At 42.1% G+C, this 22,124-nt stretch overlaps 1 protein-coding gene across 1 annotated transcript in view; it reads right to left on the minus strand.

Annotated features, from left to right (window-relative positions):
* Positions 1-22,124, minus strand: part of ANKFN1 (ankyrin repeat and fibronectin type III domain containing 1) — a 432,348-nt gene that overhangs the window by 46,999 nt on the left and 363,225 nt on the right. Inside the window, exon 15 of the mRNA XM_066586983.1 lies at positions 12,497-12,663. Coding sequence (XP_066443080.1) covers positions 12,497-12,663 — 167 coding nt within the window. The remainder of the gene's footprint in view (positions 1-12,496; positions 12,664-22,124) is intronic.

A 22,124-nucleotide genomic window follows, 5' to 3' on the forward strand; every position in this document is an offset into this window, starting at 1 on the left:
ATCGGTTTAAATACCAATCATTCGGTCGTTCTCAGTCACTTATGCAGCAAATGTGAACAACTGAATGATTTCTTGTGGGAAAGAGCCAACAATGGATTTGCTGTATAACCAGGCTCTAACATGGTTCACTCGCTCAAACAATAAATCATTTGGTGTAAATGGACCCAACTAAGCTGTAGATGGAGGCGAAAGGGAGTATCTCCCAGTTTGTGTTGCGGTGTAGCAGTCACAGTTCTATGGAGAGTGTTCTTTAGGAAAAGAGTAACAGGCCAGTCAAAGAAAGTCAACAAGCCTAAAAGGCTGAAGGTGCATGTTTCACTCTTTCCTCCTACCTGATTACTTTTATACTTTTATCCATGACGATGGGCTCTGAGTAAGTTAACCCCGGTCAACCGGGGGCAGGACTGTGTTAAGAATCCAATTGTGTCACGTCTGTCTCGCGAGACCTGTGGTTCTACAAGTGCTCTGGAGCTTTCCTGCTCAGGTGTTGGGGATTGTGCTGACTGGTTGTGTGTGTGTCTCCAGTCAGCCAATCACTCCAGGTCAGTACACATAAAGCTGTCTTCCCAGGTGTGGGTGCGGTCAGCTGTCTCTGTTCTCATTCTCTCTTTCTCTCCCGTGTGAGCAGGCTCTGTGTGTGGTGGCTGCAAGAAAGGTTTGTGTTTTGTGTTTCGCTTCGCTATGTTGCTGGACTCCTGGTTAGAGTATGGACTAGCGCATAAGCGTAACTATAGGGGATGCGGTTGCACCCAAGCACAGGACCCTTAGGGGGCCCATAAGGCTTCTCTTCTCTATTTAGTGAGCCCAGTACTATGAACAAAGCATTATAGTTAGGGGCCCTGTTACAGGTTTTGCATTGGGGCCGAGAAGCTTCAAGTTACGCCTCTGGACTAGCGGTATTGCTTGGAGCCGTTAAGTGGTCCGCTAGCTTCCATATTTTGGCCAAAATGTCAACAAATACATGCCATTTATTGCATTAACATCTGCTGCTAGTTAGATTATGGCTCTGTGTGTCTTCTTATCCGGTCCAGTTGTCCCTGTCGGTGGTGGCATCTGTATGCATCCTAGCCTGGGTGCATGGGTTCCTAGAGGCAGCAAGGGCCCAGATCCGAAGACCGCTGGGCTGCCCCCAATTGGGGCAATGGCCCCGCTCAGGTAGGTCCTTGGTCATTTTCTTTTGTAGAAGATAGGGAGGGGTGTTAATCAGTGGTTGTTTCACTCTATCCAAGTAACATTCGTGTGGGTCCGGTGCTCACTAGCCCACATGAACGTAACCATTTTGCATGGAACTTGAACTGTTTACTTAGTTAATAATTAGAGATGAGCGAACGTACTCGGTAAGGGCGATTTCGCAATCGAGCACCGCGATTTTCGAGTACTTCACTACTCGGGTGAAAAGTACTCAGGTGCGCTGTGGGGTGGGGGGTTGCAGAGGGGAGTGGGGGGTAGCAGCGGGGAACAGGGGGGAGCCCTCTCTCTCTCCCTCTCCCCCCCCACTCCCCGCTACAACCCCCCGCTCACCCACAGCGCCCCCGAGTACTTTTCACCCGAGTACGGAAGTGCTCGAAAATCGCGGTGCTCGATTGCGAAATCACCCTTACCGAGTACATTTGCTCATCTCTATTAATAATCCATTTGCATGGAACTTTGCTTATTTTGCTGATAACCCATTGACGCATACTAAGAGATTGAACTATCCAAGATTGCAGAGTCACAAGTTGATTGTTCTCTATTCAGCAGTTAATAAGCTTGTTATCTGTTTTGTAGTGATGACTCCTGTGCAGCATGTCAATGTCCCCTGAAGGCTCCAGGCCATGGCCATGGTGGACCTGGCCTATCTAAAGACCCACCCTCACCCGAACCAGCATGGCCGGAACCAGGTCATGAGTCTCTTATGTCTTCATTGCCAAAACAAAAGGAGGAAAGGATCATGACCTCGCTCATGCAGCTGGGCCTGGCACTCAAGAAGCAGGCTAGCTTTATGCCTGCTGCGCTGACACTGAACTGGAAGACCTACTGAAAGTTTGTTCCAAGCATCTACTAGTTTTTCAGTAATATAGTGTTATTTTCTTTAGGACACTGAAGGATGAGTTCTGACTTTCCCCAGAAATGTGTTAAATTGAGGCATTATACATGACAGCAAAAGCAAAAAAAAAAACAATTTGCGCAATTGTGCCTAAACTGTTTCTCAAAAGTATAACGAATCAAGCCCTAGTCCCATCTCCACAGAAATAGGTTATGAATAGAGATGAGCGAACGTACTCGTCCGAGCTTGATACTCGTTTGAGTATTAGCGTGTTCGAGATGCTCGTTACTCGAGACGAGTACCACGCGATGTTTGAGTTACTTTCACTTTCATCTCTGAGACGTTAGCGTGCTTTTCTGGCCAACAGAAAGATAGGGAAGGCATTACAACTTCCCCCTGCGACGTTCAAGCCCTATACCACCCCCCTGCAGTGAGTGGCTGGCGAGATCAGGTGTCACCCGAGTATATAAATCGGCCCCTCCCGCGGCTCGCCACAGATGCATTCTGACATAGTTCAGGGAAAGTGCTGTCTTGCTGGAGTAGCTATAGGGAGAGCGTTAGGAGTTATTTTAGGCTTCAAGAACCCCAACGGTCCTTCTTAGGGCCACATCTAACCGTGTGCAGTAGTGTGGAGGCTGCTTTTTGCAGTGTTGCACTTTTTTTTTTTTTGTATATCGGCCGTGCAGAGCATTGCGTCCTGCAGTAATTTTACATTGTCCAGGGCCAGTAGTGGTGAGGCAGGGACAGAAGACATAATTAGTGTATATAGACAGTGGGCCTTTCCAAAAACATTTGGGAAAAAAATCTATTTGGGCTGCCTGTGACCGTCCTCAGTGTACTGGGTCTCTGCTGGGGGTAGTTGTCCTAATTCATACACAGCCAGCTAAGTGTTACAGCAGGCTTGCGCAAAATTCTTTCCTGGCTCTGTGTTGCCTGTTACATCACCGCTGTATTCCTGTTCACAGTGAAACAGTCTGCAGTAATTTTACATAGTGCAGGGTCAGTAGTGGTGAGGCAGGGACAGAAGACATATTTAGTGTATATAGGCAGTGGGCCTTTCCAAAAACATTTGGGAAAAAAAATCTATTTGGGCTGCCTGTGACCGTCCTCAGTGCACTGGGTCTCTGCTGGGGGTAGTTGTCCTAATTCATACGTAGCCAGCTAAGTGTTACAGCAGCCTTGCGCAAAATTCTTTCCTGGCTCTGCTGTGCGTTCCGTAAGCGAAGTCAGCCTCCAACCACAGGCCAATAAGCGGCACATTTAATTACAGCGTTCTGTTTCTGCACTACTGGTAATACAGCATGCTGAGGGGTAGGGGTAGGCCTAGAGGACGTGGACGTGGGAGAGCACACGGATGTCAACCATGTGTGATCTGTGCAATGACCAAAAAAAAAAAATAGGATGACTAACGAAAGTCAAAAATGGACACCCATAATGCATACAGAGCAACTCAGACCTGCAAACAGATAAACATAACTCTGTTTATAATGGACCAAGATTGGACATGATAATCCGAATATAGTGTTACTAAAGTGTAAATATAAACAAAAATGAAAGTTCAAAACAATATGCGTCAAAATTTTTAAAAAATGTATATTCAATTAGTAAGTCTCCTAAATTGCTCATAATGGTGCAAATATTTTTCATACTTGCTGCCAAAATAAAGTAAACAAGTAAAAATATGTCTGCTAAATAATTAATACAATAGGAGGTCCTGGGTTTGATTACTGACAATAGCTCCCTCCTTCGAAGATGGCCGCTAGACATCTCAGGGGCTAGTTTCCCTGGATATTTCTTGTGGATCTCCTTCGTGAGCATCGGAGTGGCACATTTTGGTCCGGTTCCCAAAAGTTCTCCTCTGTCCCGTATCCCTGCCACTGCACAAGGTACTGTAGTCTTCCCCTATGTCTTCTGGAATCAAAGATCTTCTCTACTGTGAATTCATCTTGCCCTTGAACTTTTACAGGAGTGGGAGGTGGATGCTGTCTTTCGAAAAAGGTATTCTCCTGAAACGACTTTAACAAGGACAAATGGAAGACGAGGTGAATTCTCAGGCTGCTCGGGAAATTCAAGCAAAATGCTATCTGGCTGATCCTCACTGAGGTTGGGAAGAGGCCAATGAATCTTTGCCCAAATTTGGGAGAGGACACATGGGCCTTAAAATTCTTGGTGGACAACCACACCTTCTCTACAATCCGGAAAATAGGGGCCACTTGGCGGTGTCTGTCTGCCACTTTCTTATAGACATCCTAGGCTTCCCGTAAGGCGTCTTTCAACTTCTTTTGGGTTTCAGCTAACTCTGTCAGTCTGTGATTGACAGTCAGGACAGGAATGTTGATAGGAAGGCTAGGAATAAAGTCAGGATGTGTACCATAGTTGGCACTGAATGGGCTCTGGGCGGTTGGGCTGTGTTGGGCAATGTTGTAGGTAAACTCTGCTGTCGATAAATAATCCACCCAGTCGTCCTGAAGATGAGAAATGAAGCTGTTCCAGAGTCTAGTTTGTTCTCTCAGTCTCATCATTAGACTGAGAATGAAAGGCCAAGGAGAGATTCATGGTAGTTTCCAGGGCCATGCAGAAGAATTTTGACCTGAACTAAACCCCTCTGTCAGAGACCAGATCATCTGGAATTCTATGTTTAATATTGATAAATGTAAGGTTATGCACATGGGCAGGAGAAACGGATGCCACCAATATACACTAAATGGGATACTGCTAGGGAAAAGTGATATGGAAAAGGACCTGGAGGTATTAGTTGACTGTAGAATTCACTGGAGCTATCAATGCCAGTCAGCTGTTGCAACAGCAAATACAGTTTTGGCATACATTAAAAAAGGTATAGAGGCGAGGGATGAGAACATTATTCTTCCACTATATAAGGCACTTGTCAGGCTTCACATGAAATACTGTGTACAGTTCTGGACAGCAGTACTCAGGAAAGATGTTGCAGTGCTTGAGGGGGTTCAAAGGAGGGCAACTAATGTAATAAACAGAATGGAAGGATTATAATACCCATAGAGGGGATTATTCACCCTAACAAAAAAAACGATTAAGGGGCAACCAAATAACATTACGAGACAATAGAGGGATCTCTCCCATGATCTGCTTATATCCAGGACTGGGACAGTAACAAGAGGGCATCATCTATGTTTAGAGGAAAGAAGATTTCATCACTGACACAGAAGGGTGCTCTTTACTGTAAGAGCAGTAAAACTATGGAACTCTCTGCCTGAGGACGTGCTGAGGGCATGGTCGTGTGTGACAACGGCCATAACCTGGTGGCGGCTCTGCAGCTCGGCAGCCTCACGCACGTGCCATGCCTGGCCCATGTCTTTAATTTGGTGGTTCAGCGCTTTCTGAAAAGCTACCCACACTTGTCATACCTGCTCGTAAAGGTGCGCCGGGTTAGCGCACATTTCCGCAACTCCAAGACGGACGCTGCCACCCTGCGGACCCTGCAACATCGGTTTAATCTGCCAGTGCACCGACTGCTGTGCGACGTGCCCACACGGTGGAACTCTACGCTCCACATGTTGGCCAGACTCTATGAGCAGCGTAGAGCTATAGTGGAATACCAACTCCAACATGGGCGGCATAGTGGGAGTCAGCCTCCTCAATTCTTTACAGAAGAGTGGGCCTGGTTGGCAGCCATCTGCCAGGTCCTTGGAAACTTTGAGGAGTCTACCCAGATGGTGAGCGGGGACGCTGCAATCATTAGCGTCACTATTCCTCTGCTATGCCTCTTGAGAAGTTCCCTGCAAAGCATAAAGGCAGACGCTTTGCACTCGGAAACGGAGGCGGGGGAAGACAGTATGTCGCTGGATAGTCAGAGCACCCTCATGTCTATATCTCAGCGCGTTGAGGAGGAGGAGGAGGGGGAGGAGCATGAGGACGAGGGGGAAGAGACAGCTTGGCCCACTGCTGAGGGTACCCATGCTACTTGCCTGTCATCCTTTCAGCGTGTATGGCCTGAGGAGGAGGAGGAGGATCCTGAAAGTGATCTTCCTAGTGAGGACAGCCATGTGTTGCGTACAGGTACCCTGGCACACATGGCTGACTTCATGTTAAGATGCCTTTCTCGAGACCCTCGCATTACACGCATTCTGGCCACTACGGATTACTGGGTGTACACACTGCTTGACCCACAGTATAAGGAGAACCTTTCCACTCTCATACCCGAAGAGGAAAGGGGTTCGAGAGTGATGCTATACCACAGGACCCTGGCGGACAAACTGATGGTAACATTCCCATCCGACAGCGCTAGTGGCAGAAGGTGCAGTTCCGAGGGCCAGGTAGCAGGGGAGGCGCAGAGATCAGGCAGCATGTGCAGCGCAGGCAGGGGAACATTCTCCAAGGCCTTTGCCAGCTTTATGGCTCCCCAGCAAGACTGTGTCACCGCTCCCCAGTCAAGGCTGAGTTGGCGGGAGCACTGTAAAAGGATGGTGAGGGAGTACGTAGCCGATCGCACGACCGTCCTCGGTGACGCCTCTGCCCCCTACAACTACTGGGTGTCGAAGCTGGACACGTGGCCTGAACTCGCGCTGTATGCCCTGGAGGTGCTTGCTTGTCCTGCGGCTAGCGTCTTGTCAGAGAGGGTGTTTAGTGCGGCTGGAGGAATCATCACGGATAAGCGTACCCGCCTGTCAACCGACAGTGCCGACAGGCTTACACTCATCAAGATGAACAAAGCCTGGATTTCCCCAGACTTCTCTTCTCCACCAGCGATACCTAAGCAATACGTAGGCTGCACCCGCAGATGGAAGCATCGTTCTCTATCACCATCAAAAACGTGGACCTTTTAGCTTCATCAATCTGTGTATTATATTCATCCTCCTCCTCCTGCTCCTCCTCCTGAAACCTGACGTAATCACGCCGAACGGGCAATTTTTTTTAGGCCCACAAGGCTCAGTCATATAATTTTTGTAAACAATTTTTATACGTTTCAATGCTCATTAAAGCGTTGAAACTTGCACCTGAACCAATTTTTATTTTAACTGGGCTGCCTCCAGGCCTAGTTACCAATTAAGCCACATTAACCAAAGCGATTAATGGGTTTCACCTGCCCCCTTGGTTGGGCATGGGCAATTTTTCTGAGGTACATTAGTACTGTTGGTACACCAATTTTTTTGGGCCCTCGCCTACAGTGTAATCCAATTAATTTTTTGCCCACCTGCATTAAAGCTGACGTTACATCAGCTGTGCTGGGCACTGCAATGGGATATATTTATGTACCGCCAGTGGCTTCCTGGGACCCACCCATGCTGTCGGTCCACATGGACTTCCCATTAGGGAGTTGTACCTGCCTGTGACCATTTATAAAAAAATGCAGTCTGACTGGGGCATGCAGACACCTTGACAGAATGAATAGTGTGTGGCACATAGGTTCCCCATTGCTATGCCCACGTGTGCAGCTCCTGATGGCGGTGGCACAGGATTGTATTTCTCATTGCTTTTGTACAGCATTGTGGGCTATCGCCCTGCCCCTTTTAAAGAGGGTCGCTGCCTAGCCGTGCCAACCCTCTGCAGTGTGTGCCTGCGGTTCCTCCTCATGGCAGACGCACTTATAAAAAAGACATGAGTGTGGCGTGGCGTGAGGGCAGCTGAAGGCTGCGCAGGGGCACTTTGGTGTGTGCTGTGGACACTGGGTCGTGTGGGGAGGGGGGGGGGGGGGGGGGTTGGGCAGCATGTAACCCAGGAGAAGTGGCAGCGGAGTGTCATGCAGGCAGTGATTGTGTTTTGTTGGAGGTAGTGTGGTGCTTAGCTAAGGTATGCATTGCTAATGAGGGCTTTTCAGAAGTAAAATTTGTTGGGGGGGGGGGCCCACTCTTGCCGCTATTGTGGCTTAATAGTGGGACCTGTGAACTTGATATGCAGCCCAACATGTAGCCCCTCGCCTGCACTATCCGTTGCTGTGTCGTTCCCATCACTTTCTTGAATTGCCCAGATTTTCACAAATGAAAACCTTAGTGAGCATCGGCGATATACAAAAATGCTCGGGTCACCCATTGACTTCAATGGGGTTCGTTACTCGAAACGAACCCTCGAGCATCGCGATAATTTCGTCCTGAGTAACGAGCACCCGAGCATTTTGGTGCTCGCTCATCTCTAGTTATGAACAGTCCCATTTATTCTACTGTTCTATAAACTCTATATCCAAGGCTATGTCCCAGTTAGTCAAATTTACCCCGTATTCCTCTGCTTTCTCACAGTGGAATTATTTGGGCACTGCATGGCAATAGTATGCAAGGGGTCCATGCCAATATTATCTGAATACTGAATAGTCATATAATGTGAACATCATATAAAAGTATTTATTGATGCTTTCTGGTGTTATTATGTGATTGTTTCTTTTTGTGGTAAGTGTATGGCAGTTTTGAGTACTGCATGGCACTATTTTTAGGAACGTTGTCATCATATTATACACAGTAGACACTTTATGGCTAAATTACATAATTATATCAGATTTTATTTATTTTATACTTATTATAGAATTGTATTACATTCTATTATATAATACGGATCCACATAAGAAAAGTTTTATTAATAGTTTTTTCCACACAATCCCTTCTAATTTTTAAGCAACCTTTTAAGCTTTTTCATACAATTCCAATATTGCCTTCTAGTTATTATATTATAATTTGCTCTTCCTTACTATATGTAAAGGGAAGCTCTGATATCCCAGATTAATTTTTAATTAAAGCGACCCTCACATGCCGGGGACAAAGTTTGGCTCAAGGCCAAAGGGAGGGAGTAATATTACCTGCCACCTTCAATTTGTGGTACTTTGCCGATAATCCGCCAATTCGCATGCCCCTTTTTGTTTTTTTAACACGCTGCAGTGCTCCTCTCACTACCCTCGCACTTGACACTGCTTTTGGATTGACCAGCACTGCTTACACTAACAATGCACAGTATGTTTAGGATAATCAGAAGTGCTACGGCCAGCTAAGAAGACCAAAGACGGAACCATAACTGGCAGATCAGCAGCAGAATGCTGAGAATATTCGGGCAGCAGGTCGTATTGCTCACCCTTCTAGTCCAGCGACCGAAGAGTCACTTTAACCCCTTCCAATCCAATTTTGGATTCAGGTTTTCTAAAAGGCTTTCTCTTTTTGCTGTTATACAACAGTGCCATCTGCTGGCTAAAGCCAGTGTGTGTGCGCCAGAGAGGCTCTGAGAGCGGAGTGGCTGGCAATAGACAGTAAGAATACCCTGTCGGATGTCTTCTGACATTGGAGCTGTACACGTTTCAATCAGAATGTAGGAAGACGTCAGACAGTGGATTGGAAAGGGTTAAGGGTATATTTACACAATTGGAAATGCTGCAGAATTTCTGCAGTGGAAAACTCCTCAGCAAATTCAGCAGCATGTTTGCATCCAAAACAGTCAAAATCCACACCACTGGAAGTGGCATCACCTGATCAGTTGCGCTGTACTCACTATAGGCTGCCTGGTACTGGCTGCCGATTAGTACTGACGGCGCAAAGACTTCGAAGGTGAACTCCGTATCTTATGAAATCAGCTGTAGATATGTAGCTAATTTCGAGTCAAAATCTGTACCAATGGGGCAGATTTTAACTCTGTTTTGGATGCGGAAATGCTACAGAATTTGATGCGGAATTTGATGCCTGTTCAGTCATGCTGTTCAGTAATCAAAGTCTAAGCTACCATTGCTTGGTAGCTTAGAATCATAGAAATGGAAGGGACCTCCAGGGTCATCGGGTCCAACCCCCTGCTCAGTGCAGGATCGCTAAATCATCCCAGACAGATATTTCTCCAGCCCCTGTTTGAACACTTCCATTGAAGGAGAACTCACCACCTCCTGTGGTAACCTGTTCCACTCATTGATCACCCTCACTGTCAGTAAGTTTTTTCTAATACCTAATCTGTGTCTCCTCCCTTTCAGTTTCATCCCATTGCCTCTAGTCTTTTCTTGTGCAAATGTGAATAGGGCTAATAAATAAATTACCCGAAAGCGCTGCAGAATACATTGGCGCTATACAAATAACAAGATTTATTTTTTTATTTATTTAACTTAGGGTGCGCCAGAGCTCTAGCTTTTTTGTGCGTGAAGATTTAGCATTGTAACTCTCCATGAGTGTAAGTACTGATAATACATATTTATATGCACCACCGGCAATTCTGGTCTTGGTTGCCAAATATAGTGGCGATGTAACGACAGGTCTTGCATTATATGGTAAGTATTTTTTAAGTAATGCTAAATAGTAGTGGTCCTGTAAAAACAGAATGGTACCAGCCAGAAGCATGGCATTCTCTAACTTGGGTGTTACTTTAATGGTCATATCACTATTTTTAGTCTTGCCACACTCAATAGTATAGTAATAATAGCAATAGTAATCATAGCTGTTATTATTAATTCTCCATTTATTTTAAGCAATTTGATGAATATGAACAAGAATAATTTCTGTACACTCTTTGTAGCCAAGGAAAATAATGTGGGCTGACTGTCTATGTTTATGCAAAAATAGATATACAAATACACGTATACATTAAAATACTGTTAGCCCTGTGTTCGTTTTTCTCCCACTTGTAGACTCGCAAATTTATTTAATTAAAATGTGGTGGCTTTTGCATATATCTTGGATAATGATGCTATTGTTAAGTAATAAGACATGACAGGATGCCTTTTATTAAGCTGTTTACCCATGCCTCGGGTAGGCTGGGAGGCACAGAGTCAAAGGCCAAGTGATTTCAACCATCCGAGACGTGCTGAAAAGTGCCAATAAAACACAGTCGAGTGTGTTTCTCGTAATGTATTTTGGACCTGAGAATGAATGCAAGCCAGCAGGGAGGGTGTGCTATAAACCTGGAATCTAATAGGGATGTATGTATCAATGCTCTGAGCTCAGGTGATAGTATGGGGGGGGGGGGGGGAGTAAAACTCCACATTCTTTTAGAGCGTTATTAAAGTCTAAGTACAACTAGAACTATGATTCACATTCATAAATGAAAGGAAAATTATTGCAAATTTTTTTTTCATTTTATATTCGTTTTGCTACATTAAATATTACTGCCGTGTGTTGTATTCAGTAGAATAAATGCCTTTGAATTGCTCCAATAATAGCGTTCCAACATATTTATGGATTGAAGCAATTCTATTAGTACCTACAGTATTATGAGGAAACCCATGAGAATTCTATCGGGTGGTTAAACTAAGGAAATTAAGTGTACAGAATTAAAACTCAATCAGATATCTAACTAGTCTCATTACTCTCACAATTAGCATTTTGTAGACCTGTGAATGTGACAGGCTGAATTTCTTATGAGATTACAGCTGAAAGGAGCATTTCAGCCAAAAGTACGTATTACTGATCCACTGGATGGGTGGTGGTTCGATAGCTTGGACCCTTATGCAAGCCATAATGGGGGACCTTTGTCCGCGGGGTCATAAAATCATGTCTAGGTGAAGTTGGAGTGGTTCAGTAGTCGACACGCGCCCTACAACCCTACTTGGGATTAACGGAAACAGTAGAGTGCAGCACTCAGTTGTTGCCACAATTGCTATAGCTTTTCGGAGGTCCTAGCAATTGGATCCCCACTCTTCTAGCGTATATCATCAATCTAATGGATAGGGGATAACATTTTTGGCCGGGATAGTCCTTTAATGACAATGCTACTCTTTTGTTTGTATAATAAATTCCATTTTTTAAGTTCTCCCTTTTGGTTTTGGTGAGCCAATAGCTTTCAGTTTTCACCACAGGAAGCTGATAATCAAGGTAAGCTTGATTAAAGAGTCCAATGAATATGAAAACTAAAGTTTTTAGTCTGATACAGGATATAGTAGCCCTGGGTTTGACAAGGAGTTTAAAACAATGTAATTACTTGTTTAGACGACAGCATAATCTAAACATGTCCTACATAATATTCTGCAAGACTAGTCTAAATAAAAGGCTCCTGTAAATCACAGCCTGGCCACCACCACTGCAAACCCATATTTTCAAAGGGTCAAAATCACACTATGTGGTCAAATTCAAGGACAAGTCCGCACTGCGAAGGGTGAAATTCATGGTGAAGATCGGAGGAAATAATCGACATTGTATAGATGTAAAATATACATCTTATTTCAATGTACATTTGACTTACTAGATATCAATACATGGCACTGTGCCATGGCAATCCAGTGGAAGCCTGAGGTCAAGTTGCAGGGACCATAGGGGTGACAGAGTGGGCCTTGACTAACGACTTAGATGCTGCAGTCAGCACTGACCATGGCATCTAAATGTTTAAACAGCAGCAATCAAAGCTAGCTCTGATTACAGCCATTGTAGGCAATTGTAAGCTGTTTAACAGAGCCACCACTGGCCATGAATGGAGCAAGCTCCGAAGCCCACTCCATACACCTCCTTTAATTGGGAAAGGGTTGATAAATTATGTATTGCAAAACATATAACATGTAAAAATATGCAAAATATCCACAGAATTCATATTTCTAGACACGTCTAATCATACCTGTATATAGTCTAAGACTTGCTGGTGTCTCTGCTTTGCAGCTCCAACTTCTTCATCTGTAATTGCTTCTCGCAAAGCCTGCTGGGAAATTAAGGAGTCCAGCTCTACTATCGCAGACAGGCGGCAATACAGGCTGATAAACTTTTCTTTGTAGCAGCAAAAGTGAACTGTAAGTTTGAAAAGAAGAAATGTTCATTATAAACACCGTTGTCGATATACCGCAGACAATTTTGACTTTCCTGGCCAGGCCCCATTTTTTAAGGCTGACCTGTCCCACCTTATGCTGTAAATTCTTTGGAATGATTTTTAGTAACCAGGTGATTGTGAGACTGTTTTTTCCTAACACATTGTACTTTTTTAGCGGTGAATTTTGGTTAATACGTTTAGTGTTGTTGATCTATTTCAAAAAAATTCAAAAATTTTGAAAAATGCTAATTTTTCACAATTTTCGAAAAATTAGCATTTTTCAAAATTTGAAATAGTCTGCTTGTTAAACAGACAGCCAAACCACAGAAAACAGTTAATGAATAATATTTCCCATATGCTTACTTTATTTTGGCATCATGTTGTAAGCTTTTCTTTTTTCCTTTTTTTCACAATGTTACAAGACTTATAACTTGAAAAGCAATTTTTTGTTTTACAATTTCAAGACTATTTCCAAGACCATCACTCACTTTTGATGACACTTAGATACAAAAATTTGATATTAATGGAAACAGAAACTCAAAAATGTTAATTTAGCTAAACTGTCTACCAGTAAGATGTCGTTGTTGCCCATATCAGCCAATCACAGCACAGCTTTCATTTCTTAAGCTGCTGAGGTGAAGTAAAAGCTGTACTGTAATTGGTTACGATGGGACCCAAAAAGTTTCATTCTGCTGCAGTCATTGCTAAGGTTGGCTGCCAACGAAGACAGGAGAGCATTTTGTGTCCTTGATTTTCACATCTGCCAGTGTGTTATTAGGATGCAATGTATTTTTCAAACACAGATTGGTGAAGACCCACCCAATGGGCACACAATTTCTAAGTGTTTCTACAATTCTAAGGAAAAAGATTACATCTGAAAATCATTCACCCATCCACAAAAAAGCTTGTCTGATCTTTCATCGTTTTGCGATTTCTTTTCTAGCCCATGTTTTCCTATGGTGTCTCCTTTTTATTGCATCGCAACGCACAAATTTGTGATTTTCATGCAATGTGATGCATTTTCAACATTAGACACTACTACTGACTTTTGCGCGATTTAATCACAGGAGAAAACTGCATGCGGCAGCGATGAGATGCATGAGTTTTCACAAAAAAAAGCATAAATGATGCTCAAAAATCACGTGAACACAATTGTGGTTTTGCTGCAATTTTCTTGCGGCAATATCACAATATCCAGTGTGACGGAGCCCTCACTCTTTCAGAACTCAGTAACACTGAGGTTCTCTTTGAATATAATAAGAAAATAAACAGTCACACCCTAAACATTTCGGTTTGCAAGCACAAAGTGTTTTTGATAATCCCTTTTACTTGCATGCAATATCTGATTATTGCTTTTGTCAATGCAAACAAAAACACAGTGAAAGCTTATATATCATTGGTAGGTGTGAACTAGTCCTGAAACTGTATACTAATTGCGCATCACAGCAAATAACCATTGGCATACATGGGAATTGCATGAAAATTATCAACATGCAATCAAAATATTAAAACACTTGTTACTTTGTTAATTGAACAAATTCATTAATTGAAATAAATCAGGTTATATGTAGCTGATCTTAACTCCCATTTACACGCAGAGATGATCGATCAAAATTCAATAAAAAAATAGGGAGAAGGACAGTTTGAGCGATCATTTTGCATATGCTGCTAATGGGCACTAATACCCATTAGTAACTTATTAGCTTCATTTGAATGTAAACGAGCCTCCCTGAGCTGTATGCAGATAACAGCAGGTGGTCTGTTCTCTGCATACAGCCCCTTTGTTCTCCTGCGGGACATCAGCTGAATACAATGTAATTAGCGCTCCCAAGGTGAATCAGTCCCTGCCATCAGCTCTCCGGCTGAACCATGGATTTTAAGCTCAACATAAAATCATTGTTTGTCGGAAAAGCAAAAGATGGTAGCATTTACATGCAACGATTATTGCTCAAAAGACATAGTTTGAGCGAATTTTGAATGATAATTATCCCGTGTAAATAGGGCTTAACTTTATGCCATAGCCATCACCACCAATAAAGTCATATTCCTCATTCTGCCTGTAGCCAGTTGTCGTAAGGTTGGAAGGTCCAACACGTTAGTAGTTGGTAGGACTTGGAGTCCACTGGCTAGCCTTTCTAATTACATATATGAACCTGAAGAAGTTCATTAACTGCTTTTTACAAAATTAAAGACCAACTGTCAGTTTTTATTCTAATGTAAGTAGATGCAGTTTCCGCCTCACACAATACATTAAGGTAAAGCTTGAAATGTTTCTTTTCCCAATCAATTCACCTTTTTGTTAATGTATGTGCAGCCCTGTAAATATGCTGGCTTCAGAATTAATTCATTTTGCTGGCTGTACACTTGATTTATGGAGAGTAATATGATTGATTAATTAGACGTGTACTTTCCATGTTTGGAGAAGGTATAAATTGATGAATGTTTTTATAGCCGTGTTTTAGTCTTGATGAAGAACTCAGGCTGACATGCTTATTCTGCAACCGTAATACATTATTTAATGAAAAAGAGTAGGCTGCTCTCTCTTTATGTAATAATAATGCTTATTTTGGCATGGAAAGTCCGGACCACGTTAGCCTGCTGAAAAAACTATTCTTTTAAGGAGACAACATTTTTGTGATACCTGATGTAGTAAAATTACATGAAACATATCATCTAAGTTGTAAAATTAATCGCAATATTTTAACATAGAAAGATTTTAAATAATTTACATAGCACTGAGATAGATAGATATGAGATAGATATAAGATAGATAGATAGATAGCTAGATCTGAGATAGATAGATATGAGATAGATAGATATGAGATAGATAGATATGAGATAGATAGATAGATATGAGATAGATATGAGATAGATAGATAGATATGAGATAGATAGATAGATAGATAGATAGATGTGAGATGGAGAGATAGATAGATAGATCGACATTTAGATAGATAGATATCAGATAGATAGATAGATATGAGAGATATAGATATGAGATAGATAGATGATATGAGATCGATAGATATGAGATCGATAGATAGATATGAGATAGATAGATCGATAGCAGATGGATATATAGATATGAGAGATAGATAGAAAGATAGATAGATAGATAGCAGATAGATAAATAGCAGATTGATAGATAGATAGATATGAGAGAGAGAGATAGCAGATGGATGGATAGATAGATATGAGATAGATAGAAAGATAGATAGAAGATGGATAGATATGAGATCAATAGATAGCAGATGGATAGATAGATATGAGAGATCGATAGATAAATAGATAGATATAGATAGCAGATGGATAGATAGATAGATAGATAGATAGATAGATAGATAGCAGATGGATAGATAGATAGCAGATGGATAGATAGATATGACATAGATAGATAGATAGATAGATGTGAGATGGAGAGATAGATAGATAGATAGATAGATAGATATGAGAAAGATAGATAGATAGATAGATAGATAGATAGGAGCTAGATAGATAGATATCAGATAGATAGATAGATATGAGAGAGAGATAGATAGATAGATGATATGAGATCGATAGATATGAGATAGATAGATAGCAGATGGATATATAGATATGAGAGATAGATAGATAGCAGATGGATGGATAGATAGATATGAGATAGATAGCAGATGGATGGATAGATAGATATGAGATAGATAGATAGATAGATAGATAGATATAGATAGCAGATGGATAGATAGATAGATAGGAGCTAGATAGATAGATAGATAGATGATATGAGATCGATAGATATGAGATAGATAGATATGAGATAGATAGATAGATAGATAGATAGATAGATAGATAGATAGATAGATAGATAGATAGATAGATAGCAGATGGATACATAGATATGAGAGAAAGATAGATAGATAGCAGATAGATAGATATGAGAGATAGATAGATAGATAGATAGATAGATAGATAGCAGATGGATGGATAGATAGATATGAGATAGATAGATAGATAAATAGATAGATAGATAGATAGCAGATGGATAGATAAATAGCAGATAGATAGATAGTTATGGGATAGATAGATAGATAGATATGAGATAGATAGATAGCAGCTGGATAGATAGATAGCTATGAGAGATAGATAGATAGATAGATAGATAGATAGATAGATAGATAGATAGATAGATAGCAGATGGATAGATAGATAGATAGGAGATGGATAGATAGATAGGTATGAGATAGATGGATAGATAGATAGATAGATAGATAGCAGATGGATGGATAGATAGGTATGAGATAGATAGATAGAAGATGGATAGATAGATAGATAGCAGATAGATAGATAGATAAACAGCAGATGGATGGATAGATAGGTATGAGATAGATAGATATATAGATAGAAGATGGATAGATAGATAGATAGATAGATAGATAGATAGATAGATAGATAGATACTGTTGCCATGCATCGACCTCAATAAGAAGTAGAACCGGTCTGATATAATGACGTTGCACCCGGTCCACGTGGCTGCGCCTTGGGCTCATGCACCCTGTCATTTGGCACTGTTTGCTGATAAGTGCTCTCTTCCTGTCACTGCAGAAGGCCCCTGCGGTCTGTTGGAACTCCCTCAGTGAGTTTAGTGTATAATGTGCTCCTTTCCATAGTCCTGCTACAACATTTCTTGTGGTGTATGGACTGATTGGCCAACGGGGAGGTGTTTCTCTTCATCAGCCAATCAGCCATAATGAAAGTGTATTTCTTCTTGGCTGAGGTGTTTGGTAAAGCAGTGACTCTTACTGGCTAAATAACTGTGCCGATTTATTCTGTTTGGGGCTTATTCACGTCTACTAAATACTGTGTTATATACATTGCTCTTACTTTCTCCAGTTAACATCTTCCCTATCCTTCATCTAGGGACAGACAAGACCCCTAGGTTCCTGATGTGGGGCCACCTCTATCGGGGCGAACGCCCTGCTTCTAGACAGGGTCTGCCACAACAAAGATGGTTAAGGATAGCGTTCCCATCCCCATATTTCTGTAACCAGTATTTGCACTATCTTGTGTTCCCTGTGCCTTGGTGATATAATATATATCTATATTGGTCTATTGTGGACTTTAGTTACATGTTGGTCTGATGTGTTTGTGACGTCCATAGGGGCCACCGTACTTGCGCCCTGCATGAATGTAATATAGATACATATCAGATAGATAGATAGATATGAGATAGATAGATAGATATGAGATAGATATGAGATAGATAGATAGATATGAGATAGATAGATATGAGAGGGATAGATAGATAGATAGATACGAGATAGATAGATAGATAGATACGAGATAGATAGATAGATAGATAGATAGATATGAGAGGGATAGATAGAGTTTTTTTCACATTAGGAAATTAACTGTATGGATTTGCTTAGAGTTTAGACTAAGGTATCATTAATTTCAGTACATCTGCTGTAGGTGTATGCCTCCTTTAGCATAGGATCCTTATGGTCAGCGACAAAAAAGGAGGTGTGGGAAAAAGGTATTGTGGTGATGACCAAAAAATTAATTATGCTTAGTCAGCAATATGGTCAAGTGGAGGGATGAACATTTATAATGTCAATCTATCAGCAATATAAAAACAAAATGTTGCAATGTAAATTCTAATAGTCATTGTGCTTCTGTATGTATACTATATAGAGATGTGTCTTACTACGCCACAGTCAACAACAATTGTGGAAAAGCCCATGTACGATGAAGCTATATTATAGCTGCCCTATTGATCTATAAATCCCGCAATGCAAACTGGAATTTCCCAAATATGCCCTTTAGAGTTTGCATCAGGTTGGGTTGTTCTTCAGCCCCGACATTATCGAGTTGCTTATCTGGGAACAATCTTGATTAACTTTATGCCTGGAACCTTTCCAAATTTTGGAATTTCAGGAGCTTCATCAGGAAGTTCCATATGTAATTTATATCAGACGGTGATAATGAGAACATTCATGTAGCAGCTTAAATACCAAGGTCTTAAGAGACAAGTGAACAGCAGGTAGACTTTTCATCCCAACCGTCACAAATATGGAAACCTCTAACACCTACAAGTATCCATTGACATCTAAATGAACTGTTACCTGCATACAGTGGAGGTATTAATTTCATAGTTAAGCCAATATTCAGCTAGGAAAAAGTGATATCACTGGGGTATTATGTAACTAATATCCCCCGCACACCAATTATATCCACCGCTCCTGGTTAAGTAATAATTATGCAATAACTTACTCCATAAATATGCAAAGTTTAGGCCATTTAAGTCACATATAATCTAGTCTTAAATTTGTCACTGTGTTCCATTATAACTTGGTTTTATACCTAGAAATACAAAATTACCATAAATTAGGAAGACACTACTTTATTTCCAGATCATTAAGGAGCATTCGTGACCTTCCAGCTTCATGCATAGAATGGCATAACTAATATAAAGACTACCACTTCTAGACTTAAAAGCCCATCACCGCACCTATGGCTGGTTTGTGGATTCCCATCACTACCTTCATTACATCTTCCCTGCCCCACTGTCTCACCCTGCTGAATGCCCAACTCCTTCATCAGCCTCCTGTTTTCAGTGTCGGAAGAGTCGGGGGAAGAGTATCCAAAACAGCAACAGCCTGGGAGACATAGAAGATGTAACAAATGCAATGAATGACCGAGCATTGTCTGTGATTGGCTGGGCACTGTGACCAATCACAGGTATCGCTCAGCTGTCATTTAATGTATAGCTGAGCACTGCCTGTAATTGGCTGAGCGCTCAGCCAATCAGCTAGAGCCCTTTCAGCAGGCGGGGATTCTAAATCCCCGCCTGCTGAAAGAGCTTCAGAGCCATTCAGGAGGACAAGTGGTTAGACGCATCTGAGCCCTGGCAGTGGCGGAGAGGTTAGTATATATTTTTTTATTTTTTTACAGCAGCTTGGGATGATTTTCTGATTGGGCTTATACTTAAAGCACTTCCCCGAAAATCACTGCAGGGGTTGCTGGCATCTCATTGCTTTCAATGGGGCCACCAGCAGAAGTGGCAGTCCTATTGAAAGCAATGGAGCATGGAGCTTCATTCACACGTGTTTTTGCACATATGGGGTTTTGTGAACGAGGCCTCAAGCAGAAGTGCAGCATGCTCTATTTTTGCACAGATTCCGTGCAGACAGGCTCCATTGATCTCTATGGGAGCATTCAAATCGCAGTGCATCCGCAATTACATTGCGGATGGGTGCGGATTTTAACATATTAAGTGAATAAAAGGAAGCAGGAATACGTAATCACCTGCTTGCAATCTTTTTTCCACGTGGACGATCCACTGTGATTTCGTGTACATCCGTGCGGAAAAGGGACCCCATGCGCGATCATGCACAAACAATTGCAATTCACTTCCGCGTGGAATTGCAGATCTCCCACGGCGGAAATCTGCTTGCGGAATCCGACCCGTTCATGTGCAGGCAGCCTAAACATCTACTGAATGACTACCAAATCGATAGAGAGAGGGGATCCTGCCTGCAATGTCTTGCAGTCTACAAGGAAGGGGAAGGAGACAGTAAATGAATGCGGAAGCTGCTCATGTTGTAGCGGCAGCAGGGTTATGGTAGGGTATAAGCTATTCTGAAGAGGAAGGTTTTTGGGATTTTTCTGAAGCTTTCCAAGGTGGTGGAGAGTCTGTTACACACTATCCTTTATCAAATGATGGTACAAGTAAGTGCAAAACCAGATCAGATGGTATATCACTGCATCATGCTGATTAAAGGGGTTCCCCCATAAGCAACATTTATCATCTATCTGCAGCATAAGTGATAAATGTATGAATGTTGGGTCCCCCAGCAATCCCAAGAAAGGTGGTACCCGAGTCCCCCAGGTGAAAGGAGCAATGGTCTACAAGTGTGACTCCCATTCTATTCACTGTTTATGGAGATAGTCAAGTACAGCGCTTGGTTATCTTAGCCAGTCCCATAGACGTTAATGGATCAGTGAGAGTTCCAGCGGTCAGACCCCCAGCAATTGTACATTTCCCACCTGTCCTCTAGATAGATAATTGTTGTTTATAGGGGAAAACCCTTTAACCCCTTAGTGACACAGGAAATACACAGGTCCTGTGTGTTCAAGGTTTGTATGGAGGGGGAGCAGAGGCGATCCTGCTCCATGCAATGAGGGAGCCAGCTGTTTCTTACATCTGACACCCGCTGATGACAGCTTCAATCAGCACTCATGCAAATCGTGACTGTTAGCCCTTTAAATGCTACAGTCAATTTTGACAGCGGCATTTAAATACCCCGATCGGAGTTCGGGGGTACTCATCGGCCCCGCGCAATGACATTTCAGGGTGCTGTTTGATTACCATGGCAGCCAGGGGCTTCTGAAAGCCTCAGGGCTGTCATTGCAGATTGCCTATAAAGCCATGCCTGTGGTATCACTTCATAGATTGTGTCAGATTGCGGTATAACGTACTGCTTTGGTATTACATTATACTGCAGGAGTCATCAAACTATCGCAAATTCATATCCCCTACGGGACTAAAAAAAAGGGAAAAACTGTTTTAAAAAGTTTTATTAATTATTAAAATAAAAGGTAATAAAAGTTAAAAAAACAAAACATTTTCCTATATTTATAATGTAAAAAAAATCTAAATAAAAAAACCTCTAAACATATTTTGTATCACTATGTCCACAGACGTACGATCTATAAGAAAAACATGAAAATAAAAAAAAAATAGGGGCAGTTTTTAAGGGGTTAAGCATGCCTTCAATTCTTAAAGCAACCCTCTGGTCCTGGACAAACCAAGATGGCCATACCTCATCTCTGACTACTTGATGCACTCTCTGCATTGGTAGTGCTTAAGACTCTACACGCTGCTTTGATTCCCCCAGCTGTGCACATGAGTCACACTGGCCGGTCAGAGCAGCATGCAGTGTCTTAAGGTGCATTTAGACACAAAGATGATTGCTCAAAGGATGACCAATTAGTAGTTTATGAGCCACCAGGAGCTGAATTTATTCAGAGGACCACCCGCTGTTTTCAGAATAAATTCTCTTTGTTCTCCCGGTGGGGCTGAAAGCTGAGAACAGCTTAGACAATGTAATTAGCTGTTATCAGCGGTCCCCGGGCAGAGCACAGTGTGCGGTCTGTCTCATCAGCTGTTCTGCTGAACAACGGATTTCAAGCCAAACTGAAGTCGTCTATCATTCATCAGAAAACTGAAAGATGGGCACATTTACACACAACGATTATCGCACAAAAGATGGCTTTTGAGCGATCACTTTGCATAATCTACTAATTGGTACTAATGCCTATTAGTACCAATTAGTAGTTTATGAGCTGCAGGGAGATGAATTTATTCATAGGACCACCCGCTGTTTTCTAAATAAATTCTCTTTGTTCTCCCAGTGGGGCTGAAAGCTGAGAACAGCTGAGACAATGTAATTAGCTGTTATCAG

The sequence above is a fragment of the Eleutherodactylus coqui genome, chromosome 13 (genome assembly GCF_035609145.1).
Source record: "Eleutherodactylus coqui strain aEleCoq1 chromosome 13, aEleCoq1.hap1, whole genome shotgun sequence".
NCBI classification, from domain to species: Eukaryota; Metazoa; Chordata; class Amphibia; order Anura; family Eleutherodactylidae; genus Eleutherodactylus; species Eleutherodactylus coqui.